The sequence below is a fragment of the Triplophysa dalaica genome, chromosome 17 (genome assembly GCF_015846415.1).
Source record: "Triplophysa dalaica isolate WHDGS20190420 chromosome 17, ASM1584641v1, whole genome shotgun sequence".
Lineage (NCBI taxonomy): Eukaryota > Metazoa > Chordata > Actinopteri > Cypriniformes > Nemacheilidae > Triplophysa > Triplophysa dalaica.
The window spans coordinates 9,702,773-9,722,226 of record NC_079558.1 but is presented as its reverse complement, the minus strand read 5'-3'; the positions used below and the strand labels follow the sequence as shown (position 1 = coordinate 9,722,226).

The following is a 19,454-nucleotide window of genomic DNA, read 5'->3' as shown; positions in this document are numbered from 1 at the left end:
TCAGTGCTAAAATGTTGCAGTATGAAATATTTACGTGTTGATGTCTACTTGTCTTTGCTCTAAAGCATAATTCTTTGGAGAAAGCACAGTCACGCGCTGTTATGCAATTACAAGAAAATGTGTGATCTTACGTTGTCGTTAAATAGCTTATAATACAACAAAGCGAGATGCTGTTGGACTGCGCTAAACTACCGCGGAGGGCTTTTATTTAGATCCCAGTGATTTAATTGGTGTTGCAAGATCTGTTTACCATATTTGGGAAGGTAGCGGCATAGCTCGAATGGGAATTGGACGGGAGAGGCCGTCATTCATAAAATTCTGCCTTGTAGAATTTAACAAACAAAGAATTGCATGACGGCATATGTAGTTCTGATGTTTAAAGAGCCCCTTCATCCCGTACTTACATTAACGTCATGCAGTTAATATATGCGCTTTTCTGCTTTAAAATAAGAAATTCCACAATGTACAAACAAAATCGTAAAAGTTTACATCGAGCGCGTTGATTTGTGTATTAAAAGTAAAGCGCTGTCATCAGAAACACAACAAACGTGGATTCCCGTTGCATACAATTCCCATCACCCATGCGCCGCTCTGATTGGCTGCGGCGCGCTGTCAATCATCTGGCGCTCCTTACGCCAGCGCTCATACAGTAAATATTTGTGTTTGCTCAACCGGCTGTAATGGTGGACGACTGAAAGAGAAAAGCCGAGAGACTACATCTCAAAAAGACCATCCCGGGTGAAACGCTATTGCTCGTGGCTCGGAAACAAACAACGGCGAAAATGGATGAACTTAAGCACCAAGTTATGATAAACCAGTTCGTCTTGACAGCTGGATGTGCCGCAGACCAGGCGAAACAGCTTTTGCAAGCGGCACATTGGCAGTTTGAGGTAAACGCAGCGGAGAGCACACCATGCCTATACTCGTGCATTGTTTATGTAAAGCAACACATAACGTGCTGTAGCTTGTAGTTGCGGTTAACGACTAACAGCAATGAACTACAGTTGTTGTATTTTCCATACAAATTTAAAGACATGTCTTCTTCACGTGTTTTGTTTGAGTTGAAACGACACTTAATAATGTGTATGTCTTAATAAACGAGAAATGCGCATCCGAGAGATAGTCTACTATCCAATTAGAGTTTACTCCAGATTTAATACTATAATCCTTCCCCGTGACACATAGCTTCGCATGCTTTTATGCAACGGAGATGACTGCTGACAGATAACGTTACGTTACATACACACTGCACACCAGCAGAAATCTCTCACACAATGCTCGGTCTTCTTTTCCACAAATTACAACCATGCTGCTCGCTAAAAATAAGTAAAACATTTTAGGTTTCTCAGTCTGGCGTGATAAGAAAAACACGTGTTTAATATTATTATTATGAAGTAATGTTTTGTTGTCCTCTCTCACTTACAGACAGCCCTTAGTGCCTTTTTTCAAGAGACAAATATTCCTTACGGTCACCATCATCAAATGGTGAGTACGAAAGCCATCATGTGTTGCTGCCTATACCTGGTTCAATAAAAGCATGTTAACAAATGACTTGTGTATTTTATGTGAATATACGTGTTGGGTTGATATCGTGACTTTGCCTGTTTGACTGAAACAATAACAATGTAAAGCTGAAGCCATAGTGTCGGCCATGTTGCGGAGAGACGGACGCGGCTTCCAGAAATAAACACAGCGCTATGTTATTACTGTAGTGTTCCTAGACAGACAGCATTTCAGTCTTGACGCATAAATTAAATAGTGGTTAACTATTATTAATAAAGGTTAACGCTTTCTCTTTTTCCAAACAACGAAATTGAAAGTTTTATAATTTGTGTTCATTTCTTGCAGAAAAGAAACATTGTATTGTAGTATGTTTTATGTTGAAATCCACATTGTGGTGGATTTCTGGGGTATCATATGATTTGTGTTACTTTTTACATTATAATATAATAATTATGTAATTACACATTTGACATCTTTTGATGTGTTATTTACACAGTACCCCACAGTGTTGTGCAATTCTTCAGATAGCAGTTCACTCAATGTTTTTGTCTGTTAGAGTTTTATTGACGTGAAACGGTTTTGGGGAAAGCCACTGAAAGAGTTGCCTGTGATGCTCATTACTTTGAAAATCTATATATCGTTCTTTGACACTACGTAATACAGCACAAACAAAGCAGCGCAGGTGTGATTTTGTTGCATGCCGACCACGTCCTCTAGATCACTGTTATTGCTTACACTTCTTGTAGTCTGCTCATACTCAAAACAAATGTGTGTTTTGTTGTTTGTTTCATATTGACTCCCATTTGGTTGCAGGAATGCATTATTTAGGCTCATATAGGAATAAATGATTGATGGTAATAGTGCTTGAACTTAAAATGTCAGGTAATGTTTTTGGCAGCTACCCCTCCCACAAGCGTATCTGTGCAGTGCTGTTTATTCTGCTTATAAATATGATGGTCAAGTGCCATTACCAATAAGTTGGGCACAGAAATCATTTGTCAATGGCAAGTCGGCAAAGAACAAGACGAAGCAAATTGATATAACGTTAAAGGTTTGTCTCCTCTACTGCAGTCACACAGTTATCGCTGACCATGTTGGCTCATAATTCACACACTGGGGCGAGGCCATTAAAATGGTTGTTGGCTAAATGAAAATGCAAGCATGACATTTAACACTTGGCTTTATTCATTCTGCGCTTTGGCCTTCTTTCTACTAACTGTTAAAATTGCTTATGACTAATATGGAAATTGAATGCAGTCTGCAAATCCAAGCATGCCATGAATATCATTTATTTACTGTATTGTTTTATAAAAGACATCTCTCGTTATTACAAGGCCATTACTATTGTAGACATTGAGAAATATGCGTCATACCCGTGTTACGTTCAATAACCGTCTGCGTCATTGTTACAATATCAGTTTTAAGTCTGGTTTCCTGGCAGGCGGGCTAATAGGGAAGGTATAACTTTTGTTAACTTTAACTTTGATTTGTTCCTGGGTGTGGCTTAAGCTTGAACTCTCTAATGTTGACATACAAGTTCAAAAATTGGTCAGATTGTAATTCTCAGATACACCTCCATTGGCTGCACCTTTCAGAAAGAGGTGAAAGAATACCAGTTTCATTAAAACTATGGACAAAGTGTCCTGATGGCCTATTTGTCATTAATAAAAGAGATCAGGTGTTCTTATTTGTTGAGGCTATGAATTGAGGAAGTTAGATCGTATGAAACAAGTACAAACTTAAAAGTTAAGAAATACTGTAAAGGGTCATTTACAGCAGGATTCTAAGTTAATATGTTTGCAATAAAAAAATAGATATTTTTACAAAATACTAATATATATAAAATAAAAAAAATAGAGACAAGCTGTATTTTTTACTTGGGATAGCTATTTGGAGCGTTTGGCCTTAAAGCTCGTTGTCAGACATATTTTTTCACTTGTACAACTGTACTATGCATTCCTTACACCAAGCTTGGTAGAGCCTCTGTCGTGTACTCCTGTGATTTACCTCCAGGACATAAAATTTAGGCTTGGACAGAAAATGTAACAACTCTCCAAGGTGTCTGTTACCTGGAAACCCCTCAAAATGCTCTGATTTTACGATCAACACATGTTGTCGCTTGTTTAACAAAGGACCATTTAACAAACCATTGGGCCCATCACCTCATTGAAACATAAGCGTAAAATCCAGCCACCATTTTCAGAAAAACAAGGTTTATTGTTTTCCTCTTAAATCCAGCTGTACTATGTCAACAATCTTGAGTTAATAAGCCAACCTGGAACTGAGAGATCATTTGCTTACATACGTCCAAACACTTGAACCAAGCACACCAGAAAGGCCCACTTTGTTTCTTGTTGCAGGTCTGCAGCTTCTGAATACAAATGAGAGTTTTTTTGGTCTAAAAAATTACAGCAGCTCCTAAAGGCATCGTCTGCCGGCTTTAGCAACACCTCCCAGCTTCTCTCTCATGAACTCACAGATACACTTCCATCAGATCATTTCAAAGTCCAGTTTTTTCAACGGAACTCTATAGCAAACCATCAATTATGTCATTACAAACCTTGTCATTACATTACGTACGCTGTCCGCCAATGTGCTTCTTTCCATGATTCCAGTCCTTAGTCATCCCTTTATGTATGCGCGTGTAGATGCGAAACAGTGGTTGTGCTAGAACGTGCTTGGAGTGGTCAATTGCGTCATCCTATCAGCCAAAAGGAATTTGAAAACTTTCATCTTTTTCGATGTAACTTTCAATTCAATTAAAGGGGAACATTTTTGTCAAGCAAAAGCCATAAATACCTTCACTGCTTGTTTCTTTTCCTCTGGCTCTTAGAATAATAGTAAAGAGCAGGTAATGATCTCTAATTTTTTCCTGATGCCCCGCAATGCTCATGAAAGTGAGATTGAATTTTAGTTGAGCAAGCTTTGATGTGTTTGAATCGATATGTTTCTGCCGCATGTTCATAGATCCTTGTTGGATATGTTTAAACACGCAAAAGCCTCCATCTTGAAATCACAACGTTGATGCAAAAAGATGTTGTTTGTTTATGTGACCGGAACCCGTCACAGATGTGGAATTTGTAGGGCTGGGGATGATGAAAAAGCAACACACTTCAAACATCGTCATTATAAATATGCTTTCTTATCATGAAAATACCTGAAAAGGTTTGAAGAACCCAACGTTTTTTGGCCCAAAATCCTTATTTTCACATACTGTATAATGACCGGAAATAACTAAGGCTGCCCACACTCGCTGATCGAATATCTAATATGGTGGCTTAGTGCAACTAGCCCATCAGCATTTCCTGGAGCTACTGCAAATTGTCTATTTCAAAACTATATAGTAGGCGAAAATGAGTATGAGTCATGAATAACATGTCCGAATCCTCAGTATGTAAAAAATAGTACGGGAGAAATACCCGGATGGTCTACTACTTCCGCCGAGATTCGTGAGTGTGGATCGGATGGACACTTCTCTATCCCATGATGACATGGGAGCTTAGCAACTGTCAAATTACAAAAGTATTTTGACAGTTGCTAAGGTGTACGTCCGTTTTTAATGTAAGTGCCAATAAATGAATTTCTCGTGACTAAATTACGTTTTTATCAATGCTTACGTATAAGGTTGTTGTAAATACGTCATAGGTCAAAGAACATACAGGTCACATGACCATAAAACATGGCAGACGCAGTATGTCCGAAATGTATTCATACTACTCCCACTCATACTATATAGAACGTACTGTTTTAACGGCCGATAGGTAGGAACTTATTCAAAATCAGTACTTACTGTCACAGTATGTGATTTCAAACGCAGCGAACATGTGTAAATCGTTTTCAGTGTCCCATATTTGGAGTTTCCGCACAAGAGCACACTCTGGCTAAGGGATATGGCGGCATTTAACTGTAATTCATTACGAAACTGTGCATAAAAATTACTAGATATATTGTCCCAATCCTGGTTATTTGTCTTTTATTGAAACAGACAAACAATTCAAAAGACTCCAGGGAAAAACACAGATCAGTTTTTCAGTTTTGTATTCTTAATTTGAAGGGACAACTATCTAAGCCATTTTTAGGTTTATTTGTCACGTCCATAAAACATTGTTTCATCCTTAACGGTCCATATTTTTCATAAATGTCCACAGGAAAATGTAAATATCATTGTTTTATGCTTTGTGAAGACCATTTGTTGGGTATTTTTGCTTCTGGTTTTGCATTTTGATTCACTGAAATCCAATTTTTTTATAGCTGGACTATCAGCAGAGGTTCTCTGTAAGATCTAAACGGGTGGTTCAATATATTGATAATAAATACTTTCTCTGTTTATATTTCAAGACCATGCCAAAGTGAACGGGAATGATCACTGCAGGTGCTGCTTTTCTACATCAACTCTAGACTTCATTTCTCATCATCAGATCTGTCCTCCCAACCAAAATATTTCCATAGCAACCCAGCTGTCGGCCCGAGCATGTTTGTTATGTACACCGCACCTCTTGAAGTGGGCTTTGTGAGTGTTTTTATATTACGAAGGATCTGCAGATGCATCTGCTTTTGATTCGAGGGCCACTTTTAACATCTGATATTCTCTTCCACATCTGTAGCAGCTGGTCGGAGACATTCTTACATTGAGGGGTCCCTTCAATGGCATTTAACAGTGTAACAGTTTCACAAGCATGTATTAAGTCCATCTAGGAGACTTTTCACATCCACAGTGGCGGTTTTTAGAGAGATTTTCTTACAGATGGGTCAATATATACTGCAGCCTGCACATGTCTAGGTTGCTGACAAGATACTATGCAGAGCGCAGACGGGATTGCAGCTGTAAGACAATATGGAGTTATTTCTCGTACCTGTGCAAGGGCACACCAGGAAATATCAAAGCAACACAAACTCTCTGTCTGAGATATATTAAAAGAACCTTTCACCTAAATATGAAAAAGTCTGTCTTCATTTACTCAGCCTCAAGTTGGTCCAAATCTGTACACATTTCTTTGTTCTGTTGCACACAAAAGAAGATATTTTGAAGAATGTAGGAAAGCAAACAGTTCTGGGGCACTTTTGACTACCATTGTAAAATTTCCTACTATGGTAGTCAGTGGTGACCAAGAACTGTTTGTTTAGAAGCATTTTTCCAGATATTTTTCTCTGGGTTCATCGGAACAAAGAAATTTGGAAAAAAGAAACTTGATGGTGAATAAATGATGACAGAAGTTTCATTTTTGATTGAACTGTCCTTTTAAGGGTCTGTCAAAGAGGATGTGTTTATGAAGTTTGTCTGCAGTGTTTTTCTTCTTCTGTGTACATAGACTGTAGTATTTACATTTTGTCTTGCTGTTGTCTGAAAACAGCTTTAAAAAATGTTCTTGTGTTTGCATTCATAATGCAATGTAACAAATTAAAATAAATTTGCATGAAGTTTATTTTATTTACCATCGACGGTAGTCACATATTTTTTTTATCTATATATTTTCACACATACATTTTGGTATTATTACTCGTACGCAGAAATCTCAAGGTACTGGAACAACACTGAGCTCAAGACAACAGTTTACCATAACAGTTTACTATTTTTTTTATATATGTGAAAATGTGTAAAGTTTTTGTTTATTTGCAATATACCTATAACGTAATTAATGATACAAGCTCAACATTCACTTGATCTAAATATACACTAAAACATTGATGCTACATGAAAATAAAAATGATCACAATAATTAGCACCACAGAATTGTACAAGAACTATAAAAATTGTCGAGCGAAACAACAATTTGGGTTTTTTGATGTGTTTTTTAGGCTGCATTTCTCTCACATTTCCTGACGTTAGGGTTGGTTGGCCGGCCATGACCAAATTAATTAGTAGTTTCAATTATTTTTAAACAGTTTTAACAAAATTAAACAAAATCAGCACATTTTGAAAACCCTGCATTATACACAAGCCATTGTGTTTGTTTAATCTGCTATTATCTTTGTAAGGTGCTACTTCAGACCGGTAAATTTGCACCAGGCATTCTTGTGGTGACCTGTGAAATAGTGTTTATTTTGATGATCTTGTTCTGCAGCCGAAAACACTGCAGGATGGGGGGGGGGGCTCTCACGAGGCCTATTGTGTACATCAGTTAATGTGGGATTTGCTGTGGACAGAGAACAAACCGGTTCAGAGAGGACAATGGGGAGGTCATCGAGGTAATAGAGCAGGCGAATGGGGCACAGAGGAAGACAGATCGGGTGATGCCAGGCACAGTTGAGAAACAGGATGTAGAACCGTTAGAAGGGCACTAATAGAAACGGAGAGGAATGTGAGGAAGGGAGGGAATGTCGGAATGATCCGCGGGGACAAGCAGAATTCAGTATTGATACTGTACAATGTTTTGTTTTTTTAATTGCTATTGAGTTTAATAGGATGACCGGTATCTTGATTTTGCCATCGTGTTCCTACAAAACCTCATCATGTTTTTCTTGTGTTTAAGATAACCTGATGCTTTGTGCACAATAAGATCAGCACATGTTTAAAAAAAAATGTGTGTGCTATCGAAGAACTCGTTTGTGATTCTTTCTCCATCCTCTGCTTTACAGATGTGTACTCCCGCCAACACACCAGCAACGCCACCAAACTTCCCCGACGCCCTCACCATGTTCTCACGACTCAAAGCCTCGGAGAGCTTCAACAGCAGCAGCAGTCCCAACATGGCCACCTCACCCCCTCCACCTCCGGTCAGCTGGGGCATGACCCCACCTGTGCCCAACCAGCAGGGTTTATGGACTCAGGGGCCTTCCCACCAACAAGCCCACCCTCCCCCAGGCTGGCCCTCAGCTGTCAATCAGCAAGCAGCAACGGAACAGAAGGCCAGCGTCACCATGGAGGCCGAAAGATGAGGGCCAGGACTACACGGCCCCCTTCCCACCCTGGGAGGAGTGAGTTTAGAGAGGGTTGGTGAGGGTCAGGGGTGCACGTTTTCTCTCTCACTCACCAAACATGGAGGGGGAGAGAGCTAAACCAAGAATAACCAAGCAACACAGACATTTTCAGAAGAGGATAGAAAGCCAACACAAAGATAACAAGAAAGGAAACATACGACATCGTATTACGAAGAAAGAGAGCAACTGAAATTTCCTGAAGTTTTGTTTTCTATAATAAAAAATAGTTTAACATATATGGGACTATGATCATGGATTATTTCTGCTATTTTCTGACTGATGGACGTCTAGCACCCAAGGCAGCAACTTTTCTCACGTTACTTTTTATTCTTTCATCTGGTGTTTTTTCTTTATGCAAGACCTGTCGTTCATTACGAGAGTTGACGTTGCATGTGGATTAGAGGTTTCTAACTAAATAGTATTCATCACAAGCATTCACAGGTATGGTGTGTGAGGCTTGTGCACACTGAAACATCAAGTCTATCTGACTAACATTTCCTCATTGGATAATGGGACTTTTCGTACCTCACTGGTCACATGACTCTACTCAACCAATCAGGGAATCTCACTAGGATAGTTTTTCGAATTGGATTTTACATACACGCTTTGCATTATCCATTACGCAGTAACTCACTGTTTTTAAAGATTGTAAGGTTTGGCCTGAAAACTCATTCTGTTTTCTGGATTGACAGAAAAAATTGGATATTTTATAATGTTGAAAGTTTTATTTAAACGTTTTGGGGAGGGGGCATGGGGGATGCAAGCTGGTTAGCTGTATAGGGTTGTTTAATCAAATGCTAAAAGTTACATTAAACCAGACTACTATACATGTTAGTAAGCAGACTTGCCACTTTGCATGATGTATTCTTATGTATATCATATGTTGTAGTTTCTTGCTTTTGGCGGAAAATTTTACATGAACACTTTATGGGAATTCTGTCTCATTATCAGTTATAGATGGAGCTAGTGATCTTTTAATTCAGGGCAAGCCCTGCATCTGCTTTTCTATTGCCATTCATTTAAAAAAGGATAGAATGTCAAAAAATATTTTTTTCTGATGAAAACAACAATTGTCAAGAAGCAATGCTATCAGTTACTTTAAAATTTATTTTTTATTTTTCGTTTATACCAATTTGTGATGAAACTTGTCTCTTGGGGTCACATGTTCCCTAATGGTTTTTCATGTATGTTTTCCCTTGTTTGACTGTATTGATATACCATTCCCACAATATTTGTGGACTACCTGATAATTAACTTATCATTGTTTGTGTTTCTAAATAAATATTGTATGTCCTATTATATGACTTTTGTTGTTGAACAGATTGTTCTCTTCATGCCTGTTCTGAAATACATTCATACATTGCACTGGTTTGTGTAAAAGAAAGTTGTTTCACATTTAAACAATTATAAGGTTTAGTTCACCCCCCCAAAATGTTGTTCAAAACCTGTATGTGACTCTTTCTTTTGTGGCTCACAGAATAAGATATTTTGAGATATGTCCGATTGGTTTTGTGTCATACAAAACGGAAGTGGGGGGCCAATGTTATTTGGTTACCAACATTCTTCAAAATATCTTCTTTTGTGTTTTGCAGAAAAAAGAAAGTCAAACAGATTTGGAGTGCCATGAGGGTCAGTTATTGATCAAATAATTCTTATTTTTTGGGTCAAATATCCCTTTGAGAAAGTGGAACTGAATAGGTGTCTATCTATGATTTTAAGACAGTTAAGAGAGATAAAATGCTTGTATTACAGTTACTTAAAAAAAGGTTTTTAAAATCCTAGACACGATAACTAAATATTTGAAATATTGTGATATACCGTTATATAGTGAATAGACTTGAATAGAGTGAATAGAGTGAATCTTTTAAGATCTTTTAGAATAACCTAAACCGCTTTATGATAAAAGTGACTTCTTCTCTAAACTTAACTGTTCAGTAAAATAAATATAAACACACACAACACAATTCTTTGAGAGAATTAAGCCTTGCCGACTCATAGTCACTTCACTGGGGGTGTGGGGAGGTCAGAGAGCTCTCAGGTTGGATGTCCTTACTTCACCTCTAAATCAACATCACTCAGAGAGAGAGAGAGAGAATCAGAGAGCTTGTTAAACCCCAATAACCATCTTCCTCTCTCTTCGCCCATCCCTCTTCGTCTATTCGCTATTGTTTGCGTGTTCTTTGCTCTGTGTGTTTATGTGTTCAGGGTGTGACTTGGATACCAAAATGTGGCCAAGTACTGAAATTAGCTCACATGGTGTGCAAGGTGAACCTTGGCCTGGCCTGGTCATTTTCTTTCACACAGACACACGTTGATGTTTGCCATCAGACATTCTCCCTGTTTGACCCTGAGTATGCAAAATTAACTTAACGAACAAATCTACCAATTGTGAGTGAACTGGGAAAATATATGAAACATAACTCTTTCTTTCTACCATGAACCTTTGTTTGGTATCTAAAAAAACCTGATTGTAAATTTTCCAATTGGGTGTTGTTTTGTGTGACGTGTTTAGTGGGTTTGAAATGCTCTTGTTTCTTACAGTACATCAGTCAGACACATTTATAAAAAAGTCATACACTTTGACGATAACATGTTTTACTGTCTATTGATTTAGTTTATGCAGTCAATAGTCATCTGGAAAATAACTCCATTGTATTTATCTGTGAAAAGACACATTTTATGTGCATTTAAAATTTAAGAAAAATCCCTGTCTCATTTCTGAACTCATTATCAGTAAACATTGTGTAGTACACTTTGCTTGCCCTTCATTCTGTTCCCGTTTTATCACTGGCACAGCTCGAAGTTCAGGGCACAATGTTCTGCATGGCAGGGGAGAAGGACAGCGCAGATGTCTTCCTGCTAAGTGCAAACTCGTGCTGCATTTTGAAAAGGAGTTTGCGACAAGGTTTCGGATGATGTAGGAAAAGGCTGCAGGGGCTTAATGAATCAGTAAAGGTTTGATATCGGATGACGCACACTGCCACTTCAGAGCTACAGCAGCCAGAAGTCTGTCAGGACATGTCCTGCACCGTATGGCCTAGAATAAAGAATAAGACGTGAGTCAGCAGAAATCGAGAATGAGCGAGAGATCTGATTGCTGCATTAACACTATTACACAGATCGACGAATGGAGATCTGCTTCAGGTAACCAGACACTGTCAGGTCGAGCCCTTATCAGTAGACATTGCCAATTTTCTAGTTCCCCCAAAAATGTATTCTCATTTATTCTCTTTCATGTTGTTCAAAACCTGTACGTGACTCATTTTTGTGGAACACAAAAGAAGATATTTTGAGAAATGTCTCAGTGGTTTTGTGTCCACAATGAAGTTAATGGAAGTATTTTTTTTCTTATGAAGAAAGTCACATAGGTTTGGAATTAATTGGGATAAGTAAATGAGGAAATAATAATTTTATTTTTGCCTGGTGATGTACAGCTGTAGGCTATGATAAGACCTCCTCTTTCTTGATGTTTATTATCATCATTATTAAGGTTTGCAAATGTGCATGATTAATAATAAAAAAAAAGATCATCACTTCATTTAAACCATATTTACCATCAAATTTTTAGTTTCTAACTAGCATATAAGTCTTGCCTGTAAATCTGTACTCAACCTTACGAGAAGTTATTGACTGAATGATAGTTGTTAAGAGAGAAATTGAGAAATCTCAATGACTCATGCAGCCTTGATTTGTAACTTTTCATGTCCTTTTGTGTCAAGAAGCTCTTAAAGATCCAATGTGTTAAATATAGCCGTGGTGAGGTTGAGAATTGCAACCAACGACTCACTGACTCCCTTTCGAAGCACTACTGTGGCTGATACAGAACTAAGATGTTGTCACAGTTTTGATTCTTTGCTGAAGGAGATCAAGTATTTACGAAACTCTAGAGCAGTTTGTCCATTAAGGGCTGCTGTAGAAACAACATGGCAAATTCCATGCAGGGGGACCCTCGGTGTATGTTCTTAGAAATAGCTCCTTATAAGGTAAAAAAAAGCTCTTTAAACACCTCTGAAGATATAGTTATGTATATTATATTGCGTTTTAGATCCTCCAAAAATGGCACTCAAGTTGTACACATTTGTATTACTTCATGTACAGTCAGTATGAGTTTTTGTGTAAAGCTTGCTGTCCAGACTTTATCTAGCAGGTCATACTGGGATAAAAGCTGCAGGGACGCGAGCAGTGTTCAGTACATCTTTACCCTGTAGAAGATCTGATTTGTCCGCTCTTCTCCTCCCCCTGTGCCCACATATGCACACATTCCCCTCCTCTGCTCTCTGAGTGTCTGTACTGACTTGCAGGAGATTAAAGCTACGTCACAGACAAATGAGCACAGCTGCCACCCGCACACACACACACACACACACACACACACAGACTCGCAGTATTATCTGCAGTGATTGTCCACTCCCTGCAGCCATTAAGCCACAAAGTCTGATCAACTGTCCTCCAACACGCAGCTTTTATAATCAAATGCACATTTGCGGCCCTTCACACTATTTTTTTTCAAATTTATTGAAGACTTGATAAAAACAGGACAGTGTCACATAGTTCATCAGCACAATTTCATGTTGTGATGATTAAGCTCCGAGTCATTGTTTTTCTAGCAACTGATGGTTGTTTAGTCAATGATTCATGTTTCCGCAGACTGAAAAAAAACTGCAGCAACTTTGAGCAGTGAAACAATATGTGCAGATGGTGATTGGATAACACGCTTTATTCTGCATTCCTTTGCCCACACCCTCCCTTCATCAGAGTTCCTGTTTAGGCTCCTCCTCCGGTGATGTCATCATCCTATCACGTTTGCTACAGGTGCCTGCAGCAGGGACTGGACACATCAAGTCTTCATATGAGATATAATGCAATCTTACAGATAGGAGAAAGAAAGGATGAATCAGAGGGATCATGGAGCAGTGGAGGTGGGGTTTTGTAAGACTGTGTAAAATGGAGAGAGGGTGCAGCAATCCAGCTCTCATGTGGCAGGCCTGTCATTATTCACTCGTAACTCAATGCTAAACTTCAGCTGTTTCCACTTTAACAGGAAGTGGCTGTTTTTATTATCATAGGCCTGTTACCACACATATAAAGACCACTTAAAGATGTAAACACCGATCCAGAAGCACTTAGGCGTTCATTTTTAGTTCATGTGATTCTTTTAATCTTACAGGTGTAATTAAATTAAAAAAATTGTTGTTTTTTTGTTCAAATATTTTAGGAGTGTTAATAACTGATACAAGAATTTCTCCTTGACCAGCATCGTTTACGTCTTCCGAAGTGGTCTATAGCCGGCATACACAGACCTCTAAACTGTATCTCACATAGCATCCCCTAAAACGCAAATAAACTCTCTAGCTATATATTTTATTCTGGCAGAGCCAAAAATCACATTTAAAATGTTCAATCTCTCACTTCTGCCAATAAAGATGAACAAAAATATTTACATTTTCAAAGATAATAACAAAAACATTTCTTTACTGTTTAAATGTTTATCAGTGATATCATTGGCAAATGTTATTGAGATTAGTTCAGGATTAATAACATACAAATGACAACAGCTTTGATGTAGTGATCAGTAAAATGAAAACGTAAGATGTTTTTACCTTTTTGGCCATTGTTATACATTTTTAAAGATGTTTTTAAACTAACTAGCATTTTTTTTACTTTTAAACAATTTATGACATCATTTTGCATTTCATCTTCTGAAATATTCCAGGCTGTGAGGTAACCCAATCACAACTGGCTTTTTTAAAAGAGGGAGGAGACACCCTATATGCAATAGCCTATATGCTCGAACCTATTTTCCTGTTTCGGTGGAATTTTGCAAATTTCAGCTGGTCTTATGGCGGCTCCCTTTAAGTGTGAACTCTCAGTAAATTCAGTGACATCTGAAAGGTTCATTTATTAGTGTAAAACTGAATCAAATTTACCACACTTTACTTATTCAATCAAATCAATATTTATAACTAATCTGCACACATACAAAATAAAATTCAATTCTTTCTAAAATGTAAGCAATTACCAGATATTCTCAGTTCAGTTATGAATGGCTTACCACCATGATAGACTTGAAGAACTGAAGAATTCACACACACTACGCATTGTGATACTGTCCAGCAGTCCAGAGCTCTTCAGAACCCTCGGATGTCATTGTGTGTAAAAGCCTGACCTCTAGAGGTGAAGGATAGAGGAAGGAACAGAAATTTGCTAAAAACTAACATGTAAAAATGCACATAAATCAACTGACGTTATATTATATAATTTTATAACACAAAAATGTGTTTGTTTTTTCAATATTAACAACTAACCTTGCTTTATTTATAATCAGATCTCCAAATATATTAACTATACATATAATATATTTTAAAGAAAAAGAAACTACCCCCCCATACACTCCAGCCCACACAAGTAGAAGGAACCAGTAAGAATGACGGTCAGCAATTCAACCTTTACTGGAAATTTGATTATGAAAATACATTCAAACCACTTGCCTTGTTCAGCTCCCACGAAGGTAAACGTAGAAAGATCAATGCACTAAAGGATTTCTCTTACTGTGGAGCTAGGACCGTGTGTTTTAAAATATAAAACATTTTATTTATTTGTATTTTTGACACCAAAATGGGGACGATGCCATAATATCCAATTCAAGAGATCATGGGAATTTTAGGACAGCACAGAGGAAAAATATTTCATCTTAAGGAGTAATGCTGAAGTACTACGAGAGGAAAATCTCAAACTGATTACAGCAAACTGATCAGTGTTCTTCAGCACTGAAACTGGACAGTTTCTAACCGAGTACGAAGACAGCATTCAAGTGCCTATAGGTAATGTGACATACTGATCAAGAAGTGTTTATTGAAGAATTTTTGAATGTTAAACAGACATGACTGAATGTTCATAACACCTCACAATTTCAAATAAGCTCGGCTAGTTGATATTTTTATTTATTTATTATTGTGTATATGTCAAGGATGCATTTTCTTTTCACAATATCAACACAACATTTTAGAAAAAATATTTACATTTTTAAAGATAATAACCAAAACATTTACCAATGGTTAAATGTTTATCTGCAATGTCATTCGCAAATGTTATTGAGATTAGTCAAGGATCAATAACAAACAAATGACAACAGCTTTGTAGTGATGTAGTGATCAATAAAAGTCATTTTTGGCCGTTGTTATACATTTTTAAAGATATATTTAAAAACGGCAGGATTCTGAGTGAGGAATATATGTAAAAGGTATGCATGTATATTTACAAAAATAAACAGGATATAGTTGGCCATTTATAACAGTAGGGCTTTTAGTTCTAACCAATTATTTACATATTAGGTTGTAAAATATTTCATTTGGTTTTTAGGGGAGCAGTACAATGAGCCCTGTACTGCCACAGTCCTCTCAACAGGACGAGCTTTACAACATCCTATTCAGAAGACAACAGCTCCAAAACCGACTCCAGTTTCTAAAGGAGATCCAGAAGAAGAACAACAGAATAGATGGTAAAAATGCTTAAGTGGGTTCTATGAAGAACTGCACGTTTAGAAAATAACTCATTTTACATTCAAAACTGTTAAACATTAAATGTGATGTATGCACTGTTTGAAATGCTAAGAATAATCACGCTCTTTCTCTTCATACAAAAGAAGTTGTATCTACTTTGCAAGGCAATTGGCCCTTGGCTGTGGATGATTAGTTTGACTGGTTAGTGAAAACAATCATTTGGCTGTTCATTTACATAGTTTGTATCCTCAGGTTCCCTTGCAAGTGAAGAGGGCCCGTCAGAGGTGGAAAGAATAGAGGAGGAGTTGAAGAACCTCCAGGAGAAAGAAAAGGACCTTCTTAAAAATAAAAAGACACAGGCAGTGCCTTCCAATTTGCCCAACAAAACAGCACAACCCACAGGTAAAACATCCAAGACAATTACACACAGACCAGAGATATCCCAGCTTTATCATATACTATACTATTAACTATATACTCATATTCATTTAAGAACATACTTTGTACTGTATGTGTAACTGCATACATAAGTAGTAGTTAAGAAAATACATGTGTCCTATGGTGTGATTTAGTAAACAAACTGTTAATAATATGTTATTTTATATGAATAATATTAGTAATATATATTTATGTTCGTAAAATTAGACATTTATAATATAAAATAGCAAAAGAGAAATGTCTTCATCGTTAGTTTTTTGTTGCTGTCACACAATATTTATTTGTTAACTTCCCAAATATACATATAGTTTACAGGTAAACCTCCTGACAAATACAAAAAAATATGCTTTACATATGTTTAGTTTTATTCAATCTTTCCACATTTTAAATGATTTAACCTTTCAATAACTATTGGAATGATATTGTGTCAAAATCCAAAATAATTTAAACTTTGCCTCACCCTTAGAGATACTTTAAAGATACTTTGTTTTGTAACAATGCAAATGCAACCAGGTTCTTGAAAGGATCTTTTAAACACTGAGATGCTTTCTACTTGTTGGTTGCTTCTCCTTTATTATTCGGTCCAAGTAATCAAAACATTCATATGTTGACACAGTTTTTTTTCCAACATAACTAATTTGAAACATTTAGATTTACTCAATTTACTCAAAGTTCAAAGTTCAAGTATCAAGTGGGTCTCAACAGGGGGGCAGGCTGACTTATAATTTAAAATTGAATGAAGTTTTAAAACAACTAAAAACCCAGATATTTCTTATTATTTGTCTATTTTTATTTTGAATAAACACTTTTCCAGTGAATATCGAGCTCTGATAGTTTTTTGTGAGTGGGAGGGGGCCTTTGAATATTGTTGAATAAGTCGGAGTCAAAAAGGTTGATCTAAAGAACCCCTTTCTACCACAAAAGAATCTTTTGTGAAACAGAACGGTTCCTTATGGAACATTCATCCAAAAATGGTTCTTCCATGGAATTGTGAGGCAGTGTATGACTTCAGATCAAAGGTTAAAGATAAAAAAAAACGTTTCAGTCAATTGACCCTATTTTTTAACACAAATATGTCTGTATAGGCTATCTAGTTTCACATATTAAAATGTAACATTAATTGTCTTGTGTCCAGACCAAGGCAATGATGGGCAAACAGATGAAAAAGCTTCAATGCAAGCATTCTACGTTCTTCCCTTTTCTCCTTCGGAAGCAATTTCTACCTATATTCTTGTGGAAGAGGAAGAACCAGGTAAATGTAATGCTATGCAATATTATACATAAACAGCAAATCTCTGTGACCAAGCTAGTCTTCTACGTGCCCCATTTTACAGTGCCCGTAAAAGAGCAAGCTAAACCTCCAGAACCTGTCAAAGAACAGCCAAAAAGTTCAACATCAGGTAAAACACTATATGGCAAAACATAGCACCCTGTTTAGTAAGTAAAGGACTCACTAGTGTTTCACCTCCACAGAGACCCCAGAGAAGACCATAGACGTGGAAAATCTGGGCACGGGTCCCGCGACAGTGAAATGCCCCTCCTGCCAAAAAATTGGCATCACTGAGATTCACTACAAATTGGGCAGCAGTGCTTTCATGTTTTGCTGCCTTATATCTGTGATTGGGTAAGTAGGAAAACATTACAAAATCTGTATAAGCATCTGCAAACTTATAAAATGTGTGATATCTATTGCATAAAATATTGACATTCTCATTGTGCTGCTCCTGTAGGTGTGTAGCTGGGTGCTGCCTGGTCCCATTTTGCATGAAACGCTTTAAAGATGTTTCTCACAGGTGCTCATCCTGCCACAAAAAAATCTGTAATGTAGATAGGTTTTGAGGCAAAGACGGTGTCATATGGTTTCCTGGTCTGTGACAATATGACTGAAGGTCCCCCAGAAAAGACTGGAATTGGATTTGTATCCAAAATCTTTGGATGGGACCGTCCGGGAAAAACAAAAGACTATTTAACCATATTTCTATGGTACAGATCCTTACATGCAGGGCCCAACGCTCGCCAAGCAAAATTTTATTTCAAAGTTAAAAGTGGTGAGTAAAACGATGTATAAAGTAACTTTAAAAAGAACTACAATAGTTTAAATTGAGGTTTAAAGCTTGTTCTATTGAATCGGTGAAGTGGCCTTCCAAAAATGCTGATATTCAGTATGTCAGCACTAGGATCTTTCACTGTTTGCATCTCTCTGAGTGAATAATGACTGATGGCGCACTTTAAAGCTCACATTCGAAGCATTACTTTATTTTATTAATATGATTTGATGTATTGTTGTGATATGAAAGAAATATATGTATGCGTATATAGGGAAGTTATATGTACACTGTAAAACTTTAATGTAGTTTTGCAGCAGGTTTGCCAGTAACGTAATGTAGATATCATTTACAATTTTGTTTTATACACAAACTTACCTAGATCTTATATTTTCATTCATAAAGCAAGACTACACATTTCGGGTCCCTTTTCTTGTTATGAAATGAATCATAATTTAATGCGTTTTAACAATTTTTAATATAACAAAACTGTTTAGGAAGAATGTCGTTTTTTTGCAGTGTTGCTGTTCTAATGCCAGCGATGATGAGACCAGTCCCTTCCAGCTCATTTTGAATCTCAAAAGTCAAAATGTTTAATTTTGATTAAAGTAATGTTGAACTCAAATTGAAAACAGTAATAGCAAAGTATTAAGTAGTAATTCAATCTACAGTAAGTTGCTGGCAAACCTGCTGCAAAACTACAGCAAAGATTTACAGTTTATAATGTTAACCAGAGATATTTTACCTGAAAAAAAATCTTTCTAGAATCCATAGAAAATTTCCAAGGCAATTCATGATAAATACAAAGTCGTCTACACACCCTATAGGACATTTAATCATGATTTTATATACTCTACCATAAATCTTGAAAGTCATCAAGAGCCCAGGTTCCATTTGCACAGATACATCATTTTTGTTTAAAGTGTAAAGATCCATTCTTACTGTTTGTTCAAAGGTCTCTTAAGACACAAATAAAGTAATAACACGGACACGATTTGCATGTCATTCCTCTGGTATATTTAAGAGATTTTAAACATCCTTCACGACAGCA

At 37.0% G+C, this 19,454-nt stretch overlaps 1 protein-coding gene and 1 long non-coding RNA gene across 2 annotated transcripts; both read left to right on the top strand.

Annotated features, from left to right (window-relative positions):
• Window positions 1-263: 263 nt before the first annotated feature.
• ubald1a (UBA-like domain containing 1a) lies at window positions 264-19,407 on the top strand. The gene is made up of 8 exons (XM_056771895.1): window positions 264-890; window positions 1,426-1,485; window positions 15,781-15,919; window positions 16,173-16,322; window positions 17,494-17,610; window positions 17,693-17,758; window positions 17,832-17,982; window positions 18,089-19,407. Exons 1-8 carry the CDS (start codon window positions 783-785, stop codon window positions 18,195-18,197), a joined length of 900 nt encoding a protein of 299 aa, XP_056627873.1. The 5' UTR covers window positions 264-782; the 3' UTR covers window positions 18,198-19,407.
• Window positions 1,997-6,926, top strand: LOC130439331 (uncharacterized). Its single transcript, XR_008909442.1, has 2 exons — window positions 1,997-6,013; window positions 6,108-6,926. It is a non-coding gene; the product is annotated as an uncharacterized LOC130439331 (long non-coding RNA).
• Window positions 19,408-19,454: the final 47 nt, after the last annotated feature.

Excerpts from the sequence above, each read along its gene's own strand:
- ubald1a (XM_056771895.1), top strand. The coding sequence starts at position 783 with ATGGATGAACTTAAGCACCAAGTTATGATAAACCAGTTCGTCTTGACA. Across the intron at positions 16,323-17,493 it reads CAAAACAGCACAACCCACAG|ACCAAGGCAATGATGGGCAA; the intron begins GTAAAACATCCA and ends TCTTGTGTCCAG. Across the intron at positions 17,983-18,088 it reads TGCCTTATATCTGTGATTGG|GTGTGTAGCTGGGTGCTGCC; the intron begins GTAAGTAGGAAA and ends CTGCTCCTGTAG.